Raw genomic sequence first — 23,595 nt, 5'->3', positions numbered from 1 at the left:
GCTGCGTAGCTGCAGAAGCACGCACAAACAACGGAGGGTTTTGCAGACAGGTTTGGATTCGCTATCACATCAGACGATATATTTGTTCACAGTCCGCTATTGGAAACGCAGATGGGCAGATACTTGGGAGTAGAAAAGTTTGCAATCTGCTTCTGGGTGATCGAGTTAAAATGTGGCTTCCTCCCATTATTAGTGTGATGGTGCTGCACTGGTGTGTAACGGACAGTGGGGGGAAGCTGAGTGGGATCCATCTGAGGTGTAAGAGGGATGTGAGTGGAGCAGTTGAGTTATGATACCTGGTTGTGTTCAGAGCATGCTGGGTAATCACTAACAGAGCTGCTGTGTTACTACAAAAAAAAAAAAAAAAAAAAAAAAAAAAAGTCTTCACAAGCTCACTTCACAGTTGACAAAACGCTGAGCAGGATGTCAGCAACAATTGGCAGCAGCCAGTGCATTACATTAGCCAGTGAGAGGAGGTCCCGTCTCGCTCTTCGTTCAGCGCTGCAAGAATATTTGATTGCCAGTAAACAAATGAGCCAGATGAATAATTCATAAGAACAAACTCAAGAGCAGAAAGTGGCTTCTTCACTTTGGTTTCAACCCGCAGACTGAAGTTCCTTTCTGTATTCTTTGCTCTGAAGAAATAGAAATTACACAGCATTACTGTGAGGCTGAAGCATGACCGGGAACTGAAAAATCACCCATGCGGGTAGGTATGCAGGTAGCAGCTGATTAATACCCCACTCACCTTACATTCCTACACAAGTCCATCATAGAGTGACAATGCCTGAACAATTGAGGGATCTGCCTTTGATCCTTCCTGAAACTCCTGCAGAGTCAGCTTCCCGTCTGCATTCTGCAACACGACACAAAAACAGAAAAATATATCGAGCTGAAGCCCTGTGATGCTTTTACACACACCTTCCAGCAGGGGGCAAAAAAGCATCTCAGGCCATGTCATGTTGCCCCTATTCTACGCTATTGGGACTGATGTTTGGTTCAGTGCACTTGGACAGTCACCACTCTCAGCTAATACAAATCACTAAGTGCTGCTGTGCTGCACAGTTACTCCTATGGGCTGATCTTGGCAGTAGTGAGCTGACAAACACGCCCATGCAGGCAGCATCTCATCTTTCACTAAAGCCGAGTAGATTCTTGGAGCTGACAGAGCGGGCACCAGCACTGAGCGCTAGAGGTGGAGGAGAATATATATATATGATGTTTATAGACTGCAGGCGGTGTTAGTGACACTGTGATGAATACAGCTAACAGCTCTAAACTTAACAGCGTCCATATCAAAGCCCCGAGGGTGGCAACAAAGGTAGACGAAAGCCCTAATAAAGTTAAACTCATGACTATATCAATGTCAGTCTCAATGAATATCAGATATTGCTCTATCACTATTTACTAGGGGTGCAACGATACACAAAATTCACGGTTCGGTTCGGTTCGATACTTTGGTGTCACGGTTCGATATTTTTTCGATACAAAAAATGTTCATGCCTTTTTAATTTGTCATTTATTAAAATTATAAATATATATTTTAACTCAAAGTACAGTTTTTAAATTTAACCCTAACCCTTGTGCGCGTTTTTTATTTTGACAGCAAATGCGCACCTGCGGACCACTTATGTGCAGCCCTGGTTATTTAGCTCGTCATATTGCAGCCACAGAAATTATTTTGTCCATGAAACCATAAAGCTGCACTTTCTTTTTGCCTTATAGTCTCATTTGTCATAACTTCTCCGTTTTGTGGTAAGCTTTTCTTTGGCTGTCACTTCTTCACCCCGACCTGTCTTATTTGGCTCAGCAGAACTAAAATATATATACTGCTACTTTTACACACGGACTCACATAAGCTCAGCGATTCTCTGCGCGATCAACCTCTCACATGTTTAAGCTTGCTGCGGGAGATTTCACTTGTCATGTTTGCATAGTAAGCTAACGATTAATAAGACGATGTCAGAGGAATTGGTGCACAAATTATCATCACTCACAGATCAGTGCTGTCATTGCAAAGTGAAAGCAAAAAAACAAGCGCAAATTCAAACGCGATTTCAATATGTCACATATTGACAGTGGCTCACCGATGCCAATGACATAATTACCCAGCTACATTTCTGAAAGAATGCAAAAGCATTGACATATATTTTTCCTTCCTACAATAGCCCGACGGGCCCGTCTGAAAAAAATCGCTAGCCCCAGGACGTCGGGCTAGCGATATTGCAAGCCCTGTATCTGATTGAGGAATCACTCATCTTTGGAAAAGAGAGTTTATTACAGAGAAATGTCTCTTTCCAAAATAAAAGCTATACTATCCGCTTCTTCTGGGCTATATTCTCAGCAGCATAAGGAGAATCATGTGCTAACAGCTGTCTAAATGACTCGGCTAAAGTTAGTAGCATGCTTGTTGTTTTTGTCTTTGCACTAGGATGATGTCGGCGTAAATGTGCAGTCATATTCGTTGTGTTCCCACTAGTGCTTTCAGGTTAATCTCGTTGAAATGACCTTAACGCCACAACACGGCAAATCTCCGTTAACGAGCTACCGCCGATCGCCCCGTGCATGGGGCTAGACGGCCAACACGTTAACGAGCTAACTGCGCTAACACACTAGTTCCCACCCATGTAATTGAGCATTGCATGGCACATCCAACATACTGTTTTACTTTAGTCCATGACTCGCTTACCTTCAGGGTCATACGTCACATGAAAACCAAAATAATTCCAAACGCCAGATCTGAATGAGGGTGGGGGAGGTCCATGTTGCAACTTCTGTCTTGCTAGCTTGCCCTGCGCTCTTCCTCCTGACTATGCTGTCTGTGTTGAGCGCTCAGTGGATCTGCGCTCGACAGTGCAGCCTAGGCGGAGTAGTCGAACGCAGATTCACTGAGCGCTCAACACAGACAGCATCGTCAGAAGGAAAGTTGATAAAATAAATTACAAATGTTGTATTGTTCGATACATATGCGTACCGAACCGAAAGCACTGTATCGAACGGTTCAATATCGATACGAATATCGTTGCACCCCTACTAATTACATCTCTAGTACTCAAACACTGACCTTATCCATCATTGCAAAAATGCGGTCCACACGCTTCTCTGGTGTGTTTTCTTCCTCAGGCAACTCCACAGTGTTCCCCTACGACATCAGCAACATCATAATGCTTCATATGGTGTTTGCATTAAAACGAGTCAGGATTAGATCTCTAATGTTTGGGAAAACTTACCACCATCTGATATATGGCATCTACAATGTTCAGCATCTCGTCTCGGGTTATGTAGCCATCATTGTCGAGATCATATAATTTAAAAGCCCCTGTACAAAGACAAGAAGTTAAAATATGTGGGCTTCATGTGGGTGAAAAAGGAGGATAAATATCGTCACACTTTGTCACAGGTTTAAAAATTAAGTCAAGGTTTTATTTGCCGTTTTTCTCTCTAGAAGTCTGTACTCCTGTCATTTAAATATTAACAACAAGAGAGGAGATTCCATCTTCTTACATCGCAGCTTTTCATCTAGAGTCCCCCGGGAAGTCACTGACAAGGCCTGGATGAACTCGGAGAACTCGATGCGTCCATCCTGCAGAGCGACCGAGAGAGGGGAGAGAAAGAGAGTGAAGAGAAATGGCCCAGAGACAAGACGAGGCTCTCACTTCACACTTGCAGTGGCTGTACTTTCACAAACTCTGTCCTGTTCTTTTCATGATGTCCTTGCTGGATTCTTCTGAAAATGGGGCCAGACGTTTGCTCCAAGTCAGATGCTATTTTTTGCCTCGCACCTGGCTCTCTCCTGAGGTAGAAATATGTCACCTCTGGTCATTAGTAAGAAGAATGCTACTGGCTCAAAGTCTAAAAATTACAGCAGGCAAACATACGACCACAACATACGGGGAGCAAAGACGCCTCGCATTTTCCAGTCATTTCACATCACGAATGGACGCGAGTGATCATTCTGTCCAACGGGGCAGGAACCGTTCCACTCTGAAATTTAGTTTTCTCTAAGTGTTGTTAAAATGTGACTCGCTGAGCTAAAAAAACAAAACAAAACAAAAAACCCCACAAAAAAAAGACGAATTACACTTTTAAATCCACACTTTGTGCATCAAAGAGTGGTCTACTGACTTGATTCTAAATCATAAAAACACAACTCAAAGTTTCTCAGACGCCATTAATTCAAACCAATCCATCATGTTATGACTTCCTGTTTCAAGCAGCTGACGGAGTCTGTCGTCTTCCTACATTCTGCTAAGTCAGCTGCCCACTGCAAGTTTAGCCACAGTATTCTTTAAAGCAGGGGAAAAAAGCCTGGTGTTTTTGTGCCCCTCAGGGTCAGCTAATGCTATCTCTACCAGACAGCTGACTAGACAGAAAATGCTAAAGTCATGTGTTGCAGATCGCACAAGTCCCAAAAACTGCTACGATCAATGCATTCTCTAACTACGGGGTGCGTAATGCTAATGAAGGTCACAGATAAACATCAGATGAAGGGGATTGTGTGATCTTCCTGACACAAAGCCTCTTAACTCAAGTCAATACACCTCCGGGGGGCTCAGCAGCTTTCTGCGAACTGCTCTTCTTCAGTTTGTGTCCCCAAACACAATCACAATGATCACGTACAGCTACAGTGAGGTGGATTTCTTCAGAAAAATGCATCTATCTTGTTGGCTTTGCCAGTACATCCTCCAACCCTCACCCCATAAAGAGAACAGCACATTCTCTGGGTTACAATTATAGGTTATTGTAGACACGAAGACTCCACTGCAGCTCGTTGCTCGTTTTTGAGCAAAAAGAAGGGGTACCTAGTGTAATATAATATCTTTAAGTGTAAAATATATCCAGGTTCTTTTTGTGCTAATGTTGCCAGAAATACATAATGTGAGCACTCAGTGTGCATCACAGAAAGAATATCTGCACTGGCACTGCTAGATTCTTCAGTTGTAGGTAATGTACACGTCCCAATGGGGAAATAGTTAATTACATTTTTGCCTATAATTTTTATGACAATGCCCAAAACAAACAGCTCTCATTCAAAAACTGTGTGTATACAGATGTGAGAGACTACAGCTCTGAGGGGGAAAAATACAACAATAATGGCACTGGAATAATAATTAAAATGAAAAAGATTACAACGCTTCTCTTTTATTCTGCTCAGTAGTCCCTAGATGTTCACAAAGAAAGAGATGCTGTTCTCACAAACTGACATGATCTGAACAAAAACCTCCAGATTAGCCCTCTCCTCAGACTCCTTTTATCTAACGGCAATGCCAGCCCCAAATGATCATATTACTGTGAACTAGCAAGGGTATTTTAATATTTCCCTACACACCCTAAAAGGCTAATAAAACATATGAATTTGTTTACAAACCTTATTTTCATCAAAAACATTGAAGACAAAGGAGGCAAACTTTGTGGGATCTCCAAAAGGGAAAAACTGCTTGTATATCTTCTGAAAACCCACAGCATCCAACTGCCCACTCGGGCAATCTTTGATGAAACCTTTGTACCTAAAAAGAAAAACAGAGCGCACTGTGAGATTATTTTAAAAAGTAATACAGCCTTATGCAATGCAACCATACGAAACGAGAATTCATAATCAAGACTAGAACGGACAGCAGCAGTAGACTGAAGTCACCTCCTCACTCTTACCATAGGCATTACTGATTCAGTCTGAAAGAGTGCGCTAGATCAAAAAGGTAAAGTGCAAAGCTATTTGTCTCATTCACAGATAAGACGATCGCCTTAATCCAATAGCAAGCCCAGGGTGGTTAACTCTAATCAAATTACTCTCTGCTCCTCTTTTGATAATATGCGTGGCTGGTAGATAAGTCTGAGAGCTTCCTCTTGCCCTCTGGAAATACCATATCTGGAGAGTGACTTAACATCTCTATTAGCCTAAATATAGAAGCATTTCATAAGCAATTTCAAGCGCAATCACTCAAAGGTAGGCAGTGTTCTTCTATGTCTTCATAAGGGAAGTCTGCATCCACAGAGTCTAACCACACAGGAACAGGTTAGGAAGCAAGTAAGCGAGATTTAGTCTTTACAAAAATAAATCTTAGATGAATAGTAGGAGGAGGAGGACATGACAGGGAAATAATAACACTCTAGTTATAAAAAGCATTGCAAAAAGCTTTTCCTCTTAATCAACAGCAAAAATGACACAAGTTCACACAAGGGAGCACTGCGTGTTCGTCTCTGCTTAAGCTCTGGCTGTTCGTAATAAGACTGGGCTATAATTAAGGCCAGAGAAAGCGCGTTCTGATGAAGAATGAAGGCCAGGGGCGATCTTTTCTACTCACACTCTGACTCTTCACTCCTCTTAAACTCTTTTACTTTTAATCTGCCCGGGAGATAATGAAGCCAGCTCCTTACAGTCAAAGAAATAGGCAAGGAGCTTTGAGGAGCAGCTGGGAAAAAGTTCAGCGAGAAGAAAAGCGAGAAGAGAGCAGAACCACAAAATTCTCATATATGAATTATCTGGAGATACATGCAGGGAAAAAAAAAAGAAAGCCTAGCTTAACTATGCAGGCTATAACCTGATTGGTATTCAAAGAACCGAACGCACAATGCATATCGTAATCCACAGCCGACCTATTTCACCTGAATTCTTTTGTCATTTTTAATGCTTGACGGGGGAATATCAAAGAAAAGACTGAAGACAATGAAATGTGCTCTATCATACTGTACATACAGTGCTCATGTTCAAGCACAGAACATTACAAGTACAAAAACTAGTACAATTAGTACAAAAACCGTTAGTACAGTGCATTCAAATTCTCCGTTTACTGCTTTCAGGCACTGAAGACTGTATCATAGGTACACCCACAGTGAGAGGAATATGAATTCATCGAATCACATCTAAAATAAATATTCTTATTCTGTCAATATCACATCTAGTTTGCTCTTTTTTTAAATAATGTCAGATCAGGAGGGTCAAATATCAGCAAATTTTAGCTCATTGCAGACAAGCAAAAATAAATTAGCACTCCCATATTGATGCATGCGCTTAAAGATGCACTGGCATCTGTTTTCTAATAAGTAACAAGACACTGCATGGCAAAAATCACAGTTTGGAAATGTGTTGAGAATCGTGGCAAAAATGCTGTTTTATATCCTTCTCTGTCCAGAGGATAAATGAATTCACTGAGATGAAGATCAGCAAAAATGATGTTGTCCAGACACTTTGTTGCTTTGCGTTTTGAGCCATTATGCATGGCAAAAAGAAGGCTTTTAGAAGGGCAACCCATCAATTTTACACACAAAGGCTCAGTTCACCCATCAGGAGCATTTCTCGGGCTGTGAAAGCAAATCTTCTGTGGTTTAAAAGGAACTTTATAGAAAAAAAAAAAAAAAAAACTGAGTGACTGTTGATGTAGTTTGGGTTTTCTCGACTTTAGCTCGAGCCTTAAAATTTAACAAAAAGCCTGTGTTGCAAGCAGGAGGTATGGCATTTAAGAGGAGAAAGCATTTAAGATGCAAGTGCAGTCTAATGGAAGGTGATTTTCTGTTGCATTATGGGAAATGGATAAAAGGATAGGGCGGACTCGGCTGCTTTAATTTTGAACAGTTTTTTAATTTTTTGCTCTTTCAGAGGAACTCAATCTTTTTTTAATGCAATGCTAAAATCACTTGAGTACCTCAGAGCTGCGTAAATAAGGATTCCCCCCCTTTTTGCAACTCATAAGGAATTACCATCTTAGAAAACATCTTCCAGTAATTTAGCACATCTACAACATTTTCAAGGTTTCAAAATGTGAGAACGCCTGACTACAGTGTCTATAGTAGCATTTCCTTAGACCTGTAAATATACTTGTATGCAAAACTAATCCAGTGACATTTAAGCAGTTAATAGCAACAGGCCAACAATTATAAAATAATTTCTTACACATGATAAAATAAAAGAGCTCTAATGACGCAGTAGTGCATTTCATCTTATGATTATTATTATTACAGCTCCACAGTGTTTCAGTTTTAATAGCTGAATATTTAAATAATTAACTATTTATTTCAAGTGAAATCAATTGTGCATCAACCAGACAGCCACTTAACTGTAACATTAAAAGAACAACGGCAAGAATAAGTCAGACTACTAAGCCTGCCCCTTTTTTGTTAAACATTTTGCTAGCATCAAATTTTTAAAAAAAAATTTAATTAAAAAATTAAAAAAAAAATAAAATCATAAAACAACTTGATACGCTGTCTTTGCACAATTTCCACAAAAAGCAGGGTTTAAACAGTGAAGTGCACCTTTACTGACATTTTGCACAGCATCCCAAACTTTGGGAAACACATCAACTATACAACAGCTAATTTACATATGCACTGTACACTCAAACTGTAGATATAGTGGATACAGTAAGCACTGCACCAACGTGTAAACATGTTTGCAGTGTCAGCTGCTCATAATACGAATCACTTTCATTTGCCAAGAACACGTCATGTACAAGAGATCCTACTTGGTGACATTAGTGCTAAGACACACACACGTTCAGCCTGTACTTGAAGCGGTGTAATAGTGCAACTACGTGCTGTACTTGTGGGGATGTGACATTGTGGATCAGACTACTCTCGGGTGCTGGGATGAAGATAAGATATTTATTTTCTGGCACTGGTTGTGTTCTTTGGCATCTACCACGGTGGCTTGGTACTGTGCAGGATGTTTCTTTTGCTCCTGCCTAGCTGGCAGGGAACATCACTGAGCTATGGCATTTAGTTATTGATTTCAGGTAGGCCGCGGGCATACTAATGATGTTCCCTTAGAGGAGAATTAGAAAGGAGAATAAATTTAATGCACAACACAGGCATTTATCTAACCCTGCTAATTCTTCTGTGTCTGTGCTTGTGCTCTAATTACACGCCATCTGGCATTCCCCCTGGTAAAATTCCCTCTCATCCCTCACACTCAGCCGTGTTGATTGCTACTGATCTTCAAGTGAGGGCTCGTGCAAACTTTCCTGTGAAAGACAGCGAGAGCGATGGCGAGCTAGCTGGCTGCACAGCCGGCGGGGTGGAGGTTTGGGGAGGGGAGGGTTTCCGCCCCAGTGCACTCAGGCAGCCCTAGAGACAGGCCAGCTCGAAGGCTCTGGACCTGCCAATGTCCAGTGATATCTAATGCTGCTGTACTACTGCTATGTGCCGTGGCTCCCTTTCCCCCTGCAAAAAAACTCCCCAACAGGAAACATGAAGAGCAACTAGTTCTAAAGGCAAAGCTCTTTTCACGCATGTGGAATTAGGTCATGAAATGCAAACGTCAAAAGGAGGAGAACTAAAATGTGAACATTGAAGAGTCATCACTTCATTACAGAGCTCTTTTTTCTGATTTATGGTCTACTTTGATTTGGATTTTCAAAGAAATAATAGCCCAATAGCACCACCCGGCAAACAAAAGAGATGACTGTGCTCACGCTTGAATCATCTCCGCTAATGAAGAAAGCATTGTTTCTTATCCATCTGCCAGAGGCTGTCAAATTGTCCCTTCACAAAAAGATCCATAAATTCACACCTTAACAATAAAAACAGATTGCTCCGGGCCCACTTTTATGCAATATCCTGGCTTAAACTGTCTTTGTTTTATGAATTTGCTTCGTTTTGACACATTGACGTGCATGTTTTAACGCTGTTAACATAGACGGGGATCAGACAAAGGCTAGACCTCTATGAGCCCATCTTGGCTCAGGTCACAGTGACTAATAGGAACAGAATCTGACAGGAAGGATTACTAATGAGCAACCTTGTGTAGGTTTTGTGGCCAAGTAGTCATGACTGCCTGAAAGTGAAACAGCTTGCACCCCTGCCATTCCTCTGTTATCAGACATCCCTTTTGCAAACAGAGCAAAAAGGTTGTGGAGGAATGCATCATGGAAATGTTTGTATCAGTATTATCAGCCTTCAAAGTCATTCTGTCTCAGTTAGGCTTCAAAGTCATTCTATTTTCAGAACTCATCTGTCTTCAGGGAAGTGTGAAGGAGATGGCTCCAAATCGACTATCAAACCAAATCCAGCAACACTGTTTGCTGACTCAAGAAAACGAATCCTGAGAAGGGATACATCGAAAAGGGTTTTTTCCAGCTGGGTCAATGTAAAACTTCCTGACCCTTTTGAGACCTGGGACATGTAACGATGCTGACCTCGTCAATCTGTCAAGGTCACTGTGTTTACCTGATCGTGATGCACACCTTTCACTTTACGTGCCAAAGAATTGTTTTAATCGTGACGACGACAGCTCTCAACATCGATTCTAATTGAGTGTGACCGCATTTGTAAATATCTTTCTCGAGTGTGTATTTTTCCGTTTATGTATGCTGCACGTCACTGCCCCTCACACAAAGGCTGAGAGAGATAGAGAGCGCGATCTCCACCGGATGGTCTAAATCAGGAGTGCATCATAGGTAAATACCTTTTGTAAATTAGAAACACAGCCAGCAAGATGCTATTATTTCTCACATTATTGCAATTAAAGGCATTCTCCAAAGACAACCATGCTATCAGTGAGCCAAGCAATTCATGAAGAGACACTTTGAGTCAAACTTTTGTGCCTGCCAATCTGTTAATACAGCATGCAGTTTGGATTTGTGGTGTGTTAAAAATGACACAGTATCTTTTATATAAAAAAAACATGAAACCAGCACATTCAGATGCTGTCAGATTAATGCAAAGGAGTAAACCTGAAAGGAGCGTCTAACTCCAGCGAGCTTTGTCACTGAAGACGCTGCTAAATGCTAATATTTGACTAGCCCCACATGAACAAAGGAAAAAAAAAATCTCATTAAAAATGCATGCACACACTTACCACTGCTGCACCTCCTTCTCTGTAACTGTAAGAGAAATAAAGAGTGACATTAGCTAGATGCAAAACTTAGCATATCAGACACAATAGAGGAGCCTGGTAGCCAACCATATTGGTACTAGGCTTTCAAACATGTTTTATGCAACAACAACAAAAGAAACATTAAGTTTCAACATGCAATTATTGGAATTAGAGCAGGGCGATATGGCCAAAAATATTTATCACGATATATTTGAAAATTTGCGATAACGATTTAACTGACGATATAATTGATGTGAGACAAAATACAACTCCACAACATTACTAGCGCAAAAAGACAACCTTCCATTTATTTTCACTTAAACAAGAAGCTGGTTTTTATGTACATTAAAGCTTTATAAAAATGTAACAGTGCAAATGCAAATTCCTTGCTGAAAGTTTAACCAAAAGGCATTTCCAGTAGAAATGGGCTGACATATCCTGAGCATAACCATGTATAATATCCACTGAAGTTAAAAAGAGGTGCTTTGCAACATTAAACTGTAGTGTGCAGTACGTATTTTTCGGACCATAAGGTGCACGGGATTATAACGCACATTAAGTGAAACAAAACAGTCAGATAAATCAAACTTTATTAAACTCATTCTTCTTGCTTCCTCCACTTCTGTACCATTGATTCATTAATGTTGAATTCTCTGGCAGCTGCTCTATTCCCATGTTGTTGCAGTATATTAATGACTAACCTTGTATTGTGGATGGATTATCTCAGTTGTGGAAAAGTGTTAGTGTTTGTCCTCCAGCTTCACTGTTTATGTTATGCTAACGTAGCTGTGTCGCTAGCAGTCACGTAGCACATCATTATATACCAGCTAGCCCAACTTCAGTAAGCCTACAAACGTCACTGCTGTTTAGTTTCCTGTCTTCATTTATGTTGGAAGTGAAAGCAGAGCTGTACGTTTGAATTTTTTCAGAAATCTCTCAGTCAGAACATGCGGTTGTTCAGTGATGACGCGACGAATCCTACTTCCGGGTCTAAAGTAGTCTGCGTTTAATATGGCTTTTGTGTTGTTAACATGTATTTTCTGATATTTGATCTCAAAAAGCTCCTAAAACAGTCAGTGATCCCTGTTGACCTCCCTCGGCTTTTATTACCGCTAATCATTTATTTAAGCTCAGTTTTTAAAACCTTAGGATGTAACTACAGCCCAGCCCATGCAGCAGTATATGAATGACTAACCTCGTATTATGGATGGATTATCTCAGTTGTTCTCCTGGCTGAAGTTTGGTCCTTTTACAGCATCCTGCCATGCGATTACATTTGTTCCTGACCACCGAGAAAACTCACGTTAACTTTTATCGAGTGGAAAAAAAGTTAGCTTGTTTATATTATGCTAACATAGCTGTGTCGCTAGCGGTCACGTAGCAAATCATTATATACCAGCTAGCCCAACTTCAGTAACCCTACAAACGTCACTGCTGTTTAGTTTTCTGTCTTCATTTATGCTGGAAGTGATAGCAGAGCTGTACGTTTTAATTTGTTTCCAAAACCCCCAGTCAGGACATGCTATATTGTATTTAGATAGAAGCTAGCGAGCTAACACCCTGCTAACTTCTAACTCCGTTAAATGTCATAAATTCCGTTTTCATGGATGCCTGGATGTTAAACTCAATTGTTACACCTGGTAGAGCAGAACGCTGATCATTTTATTAAAGATGAAAGACTTTAGACAGTTTTTCAACTCTCAGTAATGCCATAGTGATCGTTTGATATATGGACCTGCAGCGGAGTTTAGACCCAGACACGGCTAGTGACGTCAGACTGAACAACCGGATATCATGCTTAGGTAACTAGCGAAACTAGCGAGCTAACTTCCGCTAGCTTCCTGCTAACTTCTAACTCAGTTAAATGTAATAAATTTTGTTTTCATGGATGCCTGGAAGTTAAACTTCATAGTTACACCTGGTAAAGCAGCAATGCTGATCGTTTTATTAAAGATGAAAGAATTTAGAGAGTTTTAAACTCTCAGTGATGCTGCAGTGTTGTTTGACCTGAAACATACGGAGTTTAGGACCCAGATTACTCCCAGATTTAAGAGCATCTTAGTCTGACAAATACGACAATAACGACGGCCGCTTGCATGTTCTGCAAAAAAAAATGTGCTTTGTCGTGTATCTGACGGACAAACACCAAACCAGTTCCACATCACTGAAGTTGCACCATTTTTACAAACCAATTCTGGTTCATCTGTTTCACTCAACAATCGGCCATGTGCGTATGAAAACAAAGGCACTGCGCATGCGCGGTTTACTCATATTCTATCGCGATATTTCATTTTCCTATCGTTGCCTAACATTATACCGGTATTACCGTGAACGGTATAATATGGCCCAGCCCTAATTGGAATACAGCTTTTGTTTTGCTGAAAATAGAATTCATTAATTCTAGTATATCCTGTATAGCAGTAGACAAGTGGGAGTAAACCCTAGAGAGCCACAAAAAGACGAGGAAAGCAGAGGGAATGAAGGTCAGCCACTGATTTAAGAAAAAGAACTGTTTATGTGGCAGGATGTGTTATCATGCCCACACAAGCACTACTATCTGCCAGTATGTAATCAACCATTCCCACATGCCTTTCCCTTGTCTCTTTACTTTCTCTCAAGTAACCAAAGTAATTTTCAGCCTCTTGGCTCCTGGGATTACTAATGAAAAAAAAGGGCTGGAAATCAATAGCATTAGTTTAACCAGGTGGTCTTTTGAGAGGCTCTCTGAACTCATGTTGCTGCTGCTGCAGCAAGCTGACAATAGATGCTGTCTACCACCACTTCTGTTTGGCCCGGGGGAAAGTAAAAGGCTTTTAAAGACAACAAAACGACAGTAACTTAATCACTAATTTCATCTACTGTAATGTTGAACCTTGAGCAGCTCATAGTCATGGTTACTAGCCAGGTAAAACACAGAGAGGGTAAAAAGTGTTGAGTAAGCAAGGCTACATTCTCCTGTAAAAAAAATAAAAATAAAAATATAAAATTACATTATCCAGCAGTCTCGCATTGTAGGAGACAGACAAATTAAAAAAAACAAACAAAAAAAAAAAAAAACAACCTTCACAACAAATTTGGGAAAAAAGAAAATAAACACCTGAAACACAAAACATGATATTTACCAAATGTTTGTGATAATGCGACTACCTCAGATCAAGAGCAAAACAATACAGGGACTACGGATAAGGAGCTCTGCATATATCTCCATCTCAATTTGTTCTGCTCAGCATTTAAACCGAGAAACTCATCCTGTGACCATTTTCTGGTCAGTAAATGACAGGGTCAATCTCACTACTTTTAGCCAAGCCAAGCTAGCATTAAATTGGCCTCAAAAGCCATTGCTGCAGTCAGAAATTGAGGCAATTTACCATGGCTGCGATTTAATAAAAAACCGTGTTACATAACTCAGTCAGCGGCAATGGGCAATAATGCAATCAGCCAGTTGCAGGAGGGTGCGGGGCCCACTCAGTCGTTGGCCCTGCAGGGTCTAGCTAGAACACATTCAGCTTGTGCCTCCATCGCTATGAGTGTCATTGTCTCTTTTCACTTCAAAAAAAGAAAAAGAAAAAATCTTCATGCTGATACATGGGCCTATGCTACATCCTGCAGACATTTTAATAGGATTGCTGGTCCTTCCATGTAATGCCAGAACAGTCATTCAGGGAAGCATTTATGGGGAGGAGCGAGTTTGTAACTATTCCCTACTGTTTTCCACTAAAGACCAGAAAAATCACTCATTAGTGAGAGCTGTTGCACAGCCTACTGTTGTCTCTGAAGGTGTTTTACTGACGATAACAAAAAAAAAAAAATTCCAAAAATATGCTCATAAGAAATTTTCTAAAATACAATAAATCCAGATGTCAGCATTTATTCCTCGTAAATAAATGGGCCTCAATTCTGGCCTTGCTGTTTACCTTTTAACACACATTATTTTCTGTGCAAAACATCCTGCATCTTTTACCAGACACACACAAACACAAACAAACAGAGGGGCACAGGGAAATTTACTGAGTCCCCAATCTGTCAAGGACCAAAGGAAAGCATTGACTAAAATGGCAGACTACGCTTCTCATGGGAGCGCAAGAGAAAGAGGTAACAGGATGAAGGAAAGCAGAAACGATAGTCTCAAGTCAAGCAACAACAGTAGCAACAAGAGAACGATCACGCTGGGAGAGAAAAGCTCAGAGCCCCTCTCAGCGATGCTAACCAGATAAGATCCTAATTATACTATTCCATTCCCTGCTCAAAGAGGGCGGTTAGGGGGAAAAGCAAAAGAGACAGGGTGAAAGGTTAAGAGAGAATGAGAAAACCAGTCAGACAGGGGGAGAGAGCGAGAGAGAGAAAGGGACAGCAGCAAGCAGTCCAGCCCAGCATGAAGTCTAATCTTCCTCCACAGCAATTTCCTGCTACAACAGCCTTCCTTGGTTCTGCTGTGGAGAGACCAACCACACAAATAACACTGTCATTAAGCAGCCAGGGGATGTCAACTCCCACCCACACCTGCACACCACGGTGCTCAAATAATAATAATAATAGCAATGCTGTGCTCCAAAAATAACACACAAGTGGTTAATATAGTGGATACCAAGCAGACATTGCTGGTGGTAATTAGAAATGTGATCCAAAGTGATAGCTGAGCAGACGTTGATAAGCAACGGCTGGTAAGATGGTAGAAATACAGTCAATTTGCACCCTAATGCATCAACGGGAACAACAATCGAAGATATAATTACAAAGTCGCACCTTCGCTACAGTTCTTTATCGGAGGGTCAGTCCCCTTTCTGTGAGTCCACCCCATCCATCGATCTTGACGCAGGAATGCAATTTATAAGTGTGGCGGCACAAGCACAATTGATTTACCCTTTCTACGTTTAAATTTATCAATGTCTGTCACATTAGAAGTAGAACATACAGCATGTTTACAAGCACAGCACATAAAACCACATTCTCATCGGTAAAGAAAAGCTATCATTACAGCTGCCACAAACTCTACTATGTCCTCAGCGTAACTTAAAGACCCCCGCTTGCAACTTTTTACTCAGCCTTAGCTGATTGCAGTCTGCGATACATTCAAGAATCTGAAATTTGAAACAAATGAGGAGATCATTCGCAACTGACATCTGCTCTGTCAGTGGTGAAAAATGTATAGCATCCCAAAGCATCCCAGCAGGCAGCGTTATTTACTCTTAAGCCTGTGTGGTGCACAGTGGGTGGAAAATGAGATTAGCAAACCGCAGCAATAAACTCTGTATTATGTATTCCTATTGCAAGCTGTATGTTCTTTAACCTCAGGCCAACAGGCTATGACAAGCTCACAGAAAAAGTTTCTGCAAAGTTTTTCTTTGTAAGAACAAGCAAAAAACAAACACACTTTCAGTTACTCACAGTAGGTTTTCCTTGTCAACTCCTCTACCACCTCTGGCTTGAGCTTGCTGTTGGATTTACCCATGATCTTCAGCTCTCTTCGACGCCCCCAAATCCACGCTGGCACGTATCACCTGTTACTACGTCCTCGCCAGTCTGCTCCTCTGCCAAAACACGCAAGAGAAGTGGGGCTAGTTTAGGTGCGAAGACACGGGTGAGATAGGAGAAAGACACTTTTATTTGAGTTTGCTTTGACAGAAAAGGAAATAAAACACTCCCATTCAGGCTAATCGTTCTGTATATATCACTCTAGCTGCGGTCATGATCTGCTCAGCCATCAGCACTCCACACAGACGAGTCAAACCCCAGGGAACCACGTGAAGAGGACCCAGCAGGCTATTGAGTCTATACGAGCGCTGCGGAGCGCCTATGTGTCCGCCTCATTTCTTTACAGCAGCCCGTGGGCGAAGAGTGGCATTTGGACGCGTTGCTACCTTCGTCCTTGGATACAAGAGTCACTCAGTGGCTGGGTTAAGCACGCTCGCTCCCTCACAGTCATTCTCTGTTCTTCTCACTCCTCCCACCCCTCCTTTCCCACCACTATCTCTATTGCTCAGGGTAAGTTACTGTAGAAAAAGAGTCCTCCCTCTTGACAGCTGAGATAAGGAGGTGTGTAAACTAAAATACAATGAACAGAGCTCGACTTGGATGCCCCCCGCTGCACTTTGCGCTCGCTCTAAAACGTTAGCTCTAATCCTTGGAATTTACACAGACACCACAGTGTAAAGAAACAGTTTTAAAAAGCTTCAGTAATAATTTCTAGGGGGGAAAAAAAGAAGATACCAGAAAGACGCCAAGTCTGTTCATGGTTCTACAGCTCTGATGCCAACTGAACAGCACAAAAGAGATCCGGTGCTGCTCTTAAAATAAGCATGTGAGCTGTCTACCAAGTTTAGATGTGTATTTGAAGAGTGACAGTTTTCTTTTTTTTTTCTCCTCCATTCTGACTCATAATTCTCCCTCCTTTTCTGGCCTCATGACAACATGGCATGGTGGTTTCTTCCTCTCTGTCACAGAGATGGGGATAATGGAATTTCTTTGTACCGTGGGCCGGGCGTTGGCATGCACTGACGGTTAACCACAGCAGCTGTCTGAGCCACAGAATTAGAAGACTACTGTACGCACTATGCACCTTCACTGCAAACATCTGTACTCTGCGTCGACGGCCAGTGATGTCTTTGCGAGGGATGCCACGCTGGTAATCACCATTTTGCGTTTGCTCAAGCCTTCTGGTCCTGGATATTGCACAGACACTATGAAAATAAACAAACAGACAGCAGTTACAAAGGGAATGACAGGCATTTGCTGTATTTCATGAGAAATGGACTGGACTGTCACCTAGAGCCACAGACACATGGGCACTTAACTGGAAAAACACTCAAAACAAGACGACCTTTGTAGTGACTGCCTAAGCTGCTGAGTGTAGCCAGCAGGCATCACACAATATGCAGCTAGAAGAGTGCTGTCAATTTAACTGTAGAGGCTGCTATTAAAGTATTCTGCGTTAAATCAGCACAGCCTAAATGAGCAGAAAATGAAGTCACGTTGTGAAATGACTGATTCAAACAGCTGGCTAAGACAAAACAGCACAACTAAAATACATACATTCTCAACAAACGTATAGCCTGGTTAAAACCCTCGAAAAGCGCTTTGTTTTTATTAATTTCAACGTGTTTTGATTGACAGCAGCGAGAAATACATACAGTCGCGGCAGCAGCAGGTGGGATGTTGCCTGGCAGTACCATAGCAACCCTCAGTTTATGGCTACAGTGCGGGAAGCTAGTCATTGTACTCGAAACGTTTGGTACCCATGCTGTTCCGTGTAGCTAGTTGACAAGGAAAAAAAACAGAAAACACACCTTTTAAACGAATAAAGAAAAAAAACGTTCCCATATAAAGCGGCTTCTGGTTACCTCAGCCACAAAAGCGGAAAGTCGCGGTGAAAAGAAAAAATTTGCCCCACAGCAGAAAGCCGCTGTCCGACGCCGTCTTCCTTCGCCGAGTTCCGGAGTGAGCGACTCGCTGCTGCGCGGATGGCCGTCCGTGCTGCTCTGATGCCGCCGTCAGGGAGTGACGTTGCTGCCTCTGCTGCATGGCCCCGACCAACTCAGCTCAGTGCCAGAGACACTGACGTCGCGGTACCACTGGACACACACTGACTCTTTGTGTGCTTTAAGAGCCTTTACACGTGTCACCGGGCATATAGCGAGAGGTTAACTTTTCGACTCACATTCACATTATATGTAACGTTGTTTACAGGTCAGTCTGCCTGCCCAGTTTTACACACAAAAAAAGAAAGAAAAAAATGGTTGAAAGTGGTGGTGAGGTTTGTCTTTATAACACTCAAATTAGACACTTACCCTTTTTAATGTTTAATCACTTCACTGGATTCAGAATAATCTAACTTTTAGTCCTTCGTCGGGGTCAGTCAAGGTTGAGCAACACTACAAGTCCCACAATGCCATTGAAGGCAGTCCTGCGTTTGAGGTAAAATTCCAAATTTACATGATATCTGATTTACAGCGTTTGGCCTAAATAACTACCGTTAATAACACTGGTTTGTACAAAGATCACTTTTTAAGTGTGAAGTAAAGAAAGGTTTATTTTTTTCTATTTATTTATTTATTGCTATGTTTAAAAGCTACAAAGTAATCCACTTCCATATCTGCACTTGTTTAAACTTTTCAGTATTCTCACACCAAACCAAATAACACAGAAATGATTAGCATTTGTTAATGGCGTTTCTCATTAACACATCATACATATTCAATGACTTATTAAAAAAAACAAACACCTAAAATCAATGGCATTTTAAATACAAGCTATTTTCAATGATTTCAAATGTCAGCAGCAGAGCAGCCCATACTCAAAAAAAGATCACCTGCCTCTTTTGCTCTCTGTTCTCTCTCTTTCCTCCATTAATAGTGAATTATCACGCTTAATGTTAATGGTTGAAAACAAGGCAGGTAGCCAAGTTACACACTGAAATAGTTTTTGTGTTTCGTGATATGCTTGGTTTCGTTTTTTTAAAGCTTGGTTACAAAACGATAACATCAAGTCATGTTTGGAGAGACTGATCTGCTAGCTTGTTAAAAAGCCCATCTACAGTCTCAAAGCCTCCCTAGGGCAGCAAGCCGTTCAAACAATGGGGTGTGAATAAATGATGTGTGTAAGTGGGTCGTTACATTTTCAGCAAAAGGCTGCTGAATCACTGCTGAGTATGAACTTTAACACTCACAGGCCTTTGGTCAAAATTAAAATAACTTCACCAGAGGGCTTCAGGCATAATGAGAACACGAGTTAAAGCGTGACCACCATGGAAACATGAGAGGGAATTTCTGAGGTCCCCCTGTTGGTGAATCGGCTGCTGATGCCATAGTCTGCTGCTTGATAGGTATGTAAGTGCACACATCCTCTAAACATAACACCGTACATGCTATTACATATATGGTTTTATGTTATGTTCTTGAGAAGAAAAATGTGTGCACTCACTGCTTTTCACTTGCTTTCTCGTCAGGACCCAGACTATCCAATAACTGTTCAGTGAATCCAAGTACTCTTATATTTATCCATCCATGCATCTTCTCTCGCTTACCCAATTCAAGGTCGCAGTGGAGCCTTTCCCAGTGAGAAGTGGAGTACACCCTGTACTGATGCAGACTGGTATTATTATTTATTCCTTTCATATCTTAACTGTGAAATGTGTTAAGGGCCACTTACGGAATATTATTCAACCTTTGCCAGGTTCTATAAGGACTTTGTAATGAGTTTCACATAAGCAGACACACACATACACACACTCGACCGTGGAGCTGGAATGCAAGGAGCTTGTCTGGCATCAGGAGCAAGTTAGTTCAGTGTCCTCCCCAAAAACACTACTAGTGTGGAGGGCTCAGGTATCAGAAGTTTATCAAAGCTTATACATAGCTGAATACATGTATATCACTTATGAGTGAGTTATTTTTAGTAACATAAAATGCTGACACTCTGATTCAACCATAGTAAACAAAATGTTGTGGTCAAAGAAAAATACTGTTACTACTGAAAATAGGCTTCGTAAGGTACTATATTAACTTTGTAAGGTAGGGTCAAGTTTTTGACCTTCACAGAGAAAGCCTGGGTTCAAAATCCAGTGAATTATGCTTAATAAAGTTTGCTAAAAATACAAATTTCCGGGCAAAAGGAAAACGTGTCTGCAGACTTGCCCGACTTGTCTGCTTTTCTCAGCAGCACAGTTTTGAAACTGAATACAGACTGGGATGTTTTTATTGCACATCTTCATATATGACTCTAATGATAGATTTGCAGGTCTTGTACACGTCCACAAAAATTAAATTCACAAATTTGACTAGAGAGAGATTGGGAGACATCTGTGTACAGGTTTGCAAATAAAGGTAAAAGCCTCATTATTCATCAAATATTTAGGGAGTAAAGTTTGTTAGCCTTGGGGGTAGGGATGTGCATGATTTTCTAATATTAGTCACTGAGCTACAAAAAAAAAAAGAAAAGGTTATCTTTTTTTTTTGTGGTTATAATATGATGGATGATTTTGGAAGAATGCCCATCCCTTCTTGGCAACCACGCTATTGACTGTATTTAAAAAGTGGGCTTGGTTTCCGGGTCTGAAAAATGATACGTAAAAAGTGAAAGGGGGTTGGGGGTCGTTTTGTTACCAAAACAAGAAAGATTTCAGTAATCTCTGTGGGAAATACAAACCTTCAGTAGCTTGATCTATGAGCCCAGCAAATACTTTCCTAATGAGTTTTATGGTCTCAGTGGCTAGTTTGTTAAACACAGCATGATGTTCATTCTAGAAATGATGCTCTCTGTTAAAACACAGCAATAAAGCAGCATTTGCCTTGGGGCAGGCCTACCTTGTGATTGGTAATTTCTTACCCTACGAGGGGGCCTGTTTGTGGCCACACCCAACTACGGCTGGTTTCAAAATGCTAAGATGCAACTATCACCTCAGCCTTTGGGATGAAACGTTACTAACCAATGGGGGATTTTCTCAGTGGTTGCATACATCTCTTATGTACAGTCTGTGTGTGCAACTCATTTATGTTATTAAAACAAACTGCACAATCCACCCCATTTTTTAAAAGATTGTTCCTTCTTTTCCCAAAATTCATGAAACTCTCTTCTGTTAAATTCCATGCGTCTGACCAAAAGACAAAGAATCCACAATCGAAGGGCTGTGGCAGAAGTAAATAAAACTGAAAGCTTGAGAGTGGGATTGTAAATTGAGACACCATACCAGCAAATTTCAGGTAAGGTGTATCCAAACATAGGCTACTATAATTACTGATCTGGAGATTGCAGGGTCCTGCTGGGAAAGAGCACAAGATGGGAATAAGGGAAAATGATTTCAGATACATACTTGCTAAAAGATGGGGAAAGGAATTTTAATTGGTCTGAAGAAAAAGATTAATGCGCTGCAGTTTCGTGTATTGATTTTTATACTGAAGGACGTGAGGACGAGTCATGTAACCAGAAGGCTCATTTGTATTTTTGCTCTCGATTCCTCTTACTCATGCTCGAGTCCAAACTTTGCAGTCAGACATCTCCATGCGTAGCTTATTAAAATTCAACTCCCCCAAGCATCATGTAAACAGATGTTCAGCTATTGGATTTGTTCATTAACAACTGCCACGCCATCATCCTATAGCCCGATAGGAGCTTTCTGTTAATTCATGGGAGGATTGGATCAAAATGTAGGCTGTCTGACTTGGCCAGCTTAGTATTCAGTATCCTTCCCTGCAGTCCCTTATTGCAGTCAACTGCAGTTACAGTAGCCCCGTAGGAATAGAGAGAACAAGGCTGAGAAATAGAGAAAGAGGCCATGTCAAAAATGGGGCAAATTGCTCTAAGATTTTTTTTATCTTTCTGGATCGTTTAGAACTTTAGAAGCCTTGTTGAGTTTACTAAACTAAAGTCTGCATCTTGTATCAAGTTCAGTCTAAATGCTGTCTTATGTTTGTCTAATTTTAGATCACTATGTTGAAGTTAACTTCAGTAGGTATTGCAGCAGGTAAGGTTTGCATTGTCTGGATCTGTTTGAAAGGCAATTGCATTACCATTGCACCACCCAACTGTATGCTTATACATACAGTATCTGCTTTGTGATATCACAGACTTTTAAACTAGTGTTTTTGCTGCTGCTGTTGGCCTTGTGTGATAATTCTTTTTTTGTGCATATCTGTGATGCCACACATTTTAGCTCATAAAACAGTCTCGGTGTAGAAAACTCGACTTCCAGAGCGAGACATGAAAATTCTGCTCCTATAGTCATTTAACTTCCAAACAGGACAACATTACAGAATAATGCATTGATCAAACACCGCTTTACCTCACATCACACCATTATTGAAACACATATTACAAAAGCGCCTCCCCTGAAAATGATTGTTCATAATCACTTGCAGATTATAGCCGTTTATCAGAAACCACACACCACGATCATTAAGGCATCACCATCAGCAGCACAGTGGCATCATTAAATGCCGGCGCAACGTCGGCATCCCTGCGATATGCTGACATATGCTAAAACAGCTGGGGGGCTCCTGGAAGAAATGCCACGGCCAGGAAAATGACTGCACATTTCAAGTTTCAGCACCCTCCGTATTGCCTTGAAAACACTGGAAAGCTATCATATCAGGGCTGACAGTATAGCATCAACACAATATTTGTCTTAATTAGCAGATGGAACACTGAAAGGGAGGAGAAACTCCACCAGCAGGAGGAAATATTCTTAGGTTTACAGATTTTCCAGAGAGAGAGAGAGACCCATGCATAAATTGAGGAAATAAATGTTCAGAGGAACGTCAGTATGTTTGAAAAACAGATGTTACAGGGCCATTCTGCTGGTACTTTTATGCATGAAGGTAACTTTGATTCAGCATCTGATACATCACTGTGACAATTTTATAAATAGTCCAGTACTTAAGTCTGAACAGAAATGCAGCTTTACTGAGACATGAAAGGTGTGCTATATTTATGCGAGGACTTCTGCTTATAGTTACAGCTGATAACTTGCAGAAAAAAGTCAGGTCAGAAGATTCTGTTCAATCATCCACTAAAACTAACATACTTGATCTGCCATCAGTGCTTTTCCCCAACATAAAGTTTTGGTGATGGACTGTCATAAAGAGGCAGGTGAACATTTCTGTTGTTTTTGTTGTTGTTGCACACACACAAATCTTTGCGACTCTGTGACAGATGGATGGAATGACAAAGAGCAGCAGATGAGCGACAATCCTTTTATGTACAAGCCAGAGCCACTCTACTTAAATGCATCTCAAAATTAAACACTGCGAGGCTGGACTTCACAGTGAAAAAAACCCAGTTTACCAAATGTCTTT

General features: G+C 41.1%; 1 protein-coding gene across 5 annotated transcripts; it reads right to left on the bottom strand.

Annotated features, from left to right (window-relative positions):
* Positions 1–348: 348 nt before the first annotated feature.
* LOC146657188 (neuronal calcium sensor 1) lies at positions 349–18,373 on the bottom strand. 5 transcript variants are annotated; one of them, XM_085425095.1, is made up of 11 exons: positions 18,148–18,373; positions 17,938–18,060; positions 17,360–17,487; positions 16,196–16,338; positions 10,793–10,817; positions 5,369–5,507; positions 3,505–3,583; positions 3,231–3,319; positions 3,065–3,142; positions 749–856; positions 349–635 (listed from the first exon to the last, which is right to left on the bottom strand). In XM_085425095.1, the coding sequence occupies exons 4-10, from the start codon at positions 16,257–16,259 to the stop codon at positions 758–760; spliced, it is 573 nt and encodes a 190-aa protein (XP_085281221.1). In that variant the 5' UTR covers positions 16,260–16,338; positions 17,360–17,487; positions 17,938–18,060; positions 18,148–18,373; the 3' UTR covers positions 349–635; positions 749–757. The 5 variants fall into 5 exon arrangements, with proteins under 5 accessions (XP_085281221.1, XP_085281218.1, XP_085281219.1 ...); XM_085425092.1 differs by having other exon boundaries at positions 17,367–17,487; positions 18,148–18,372; XM_085425093.1 differs by lacking the exon at positions 17,938–18,060 and having other exon boundaries at positions 18,094–18,373.
* Positions 18,374–23,595: the final 5,222 nt, after the last annotated feature.

Source organism: Rhamphochromis longiceps, linkage group LG12, assembly GCF_057381845.1.
Source record: "Rhamphochromis longiceps isolate RC_006_pf linkage group LG12, R_longiceps_female_GT1.1, whole genome shotgun sequence".
NCBI classification, from domain to species: domain Eukaryota; kingdom Metazoa; phylum Chordata; class Actinopteri; order Cichliformes; family Cichlidae; genus Rhamphochromis; species Rhamphochromis longiceps.
The sequence above is the reverse complement of the archived record's forward strand: the minus strand, read 5'-3'. Positions and strand labels throughout refer to the sequence as shown.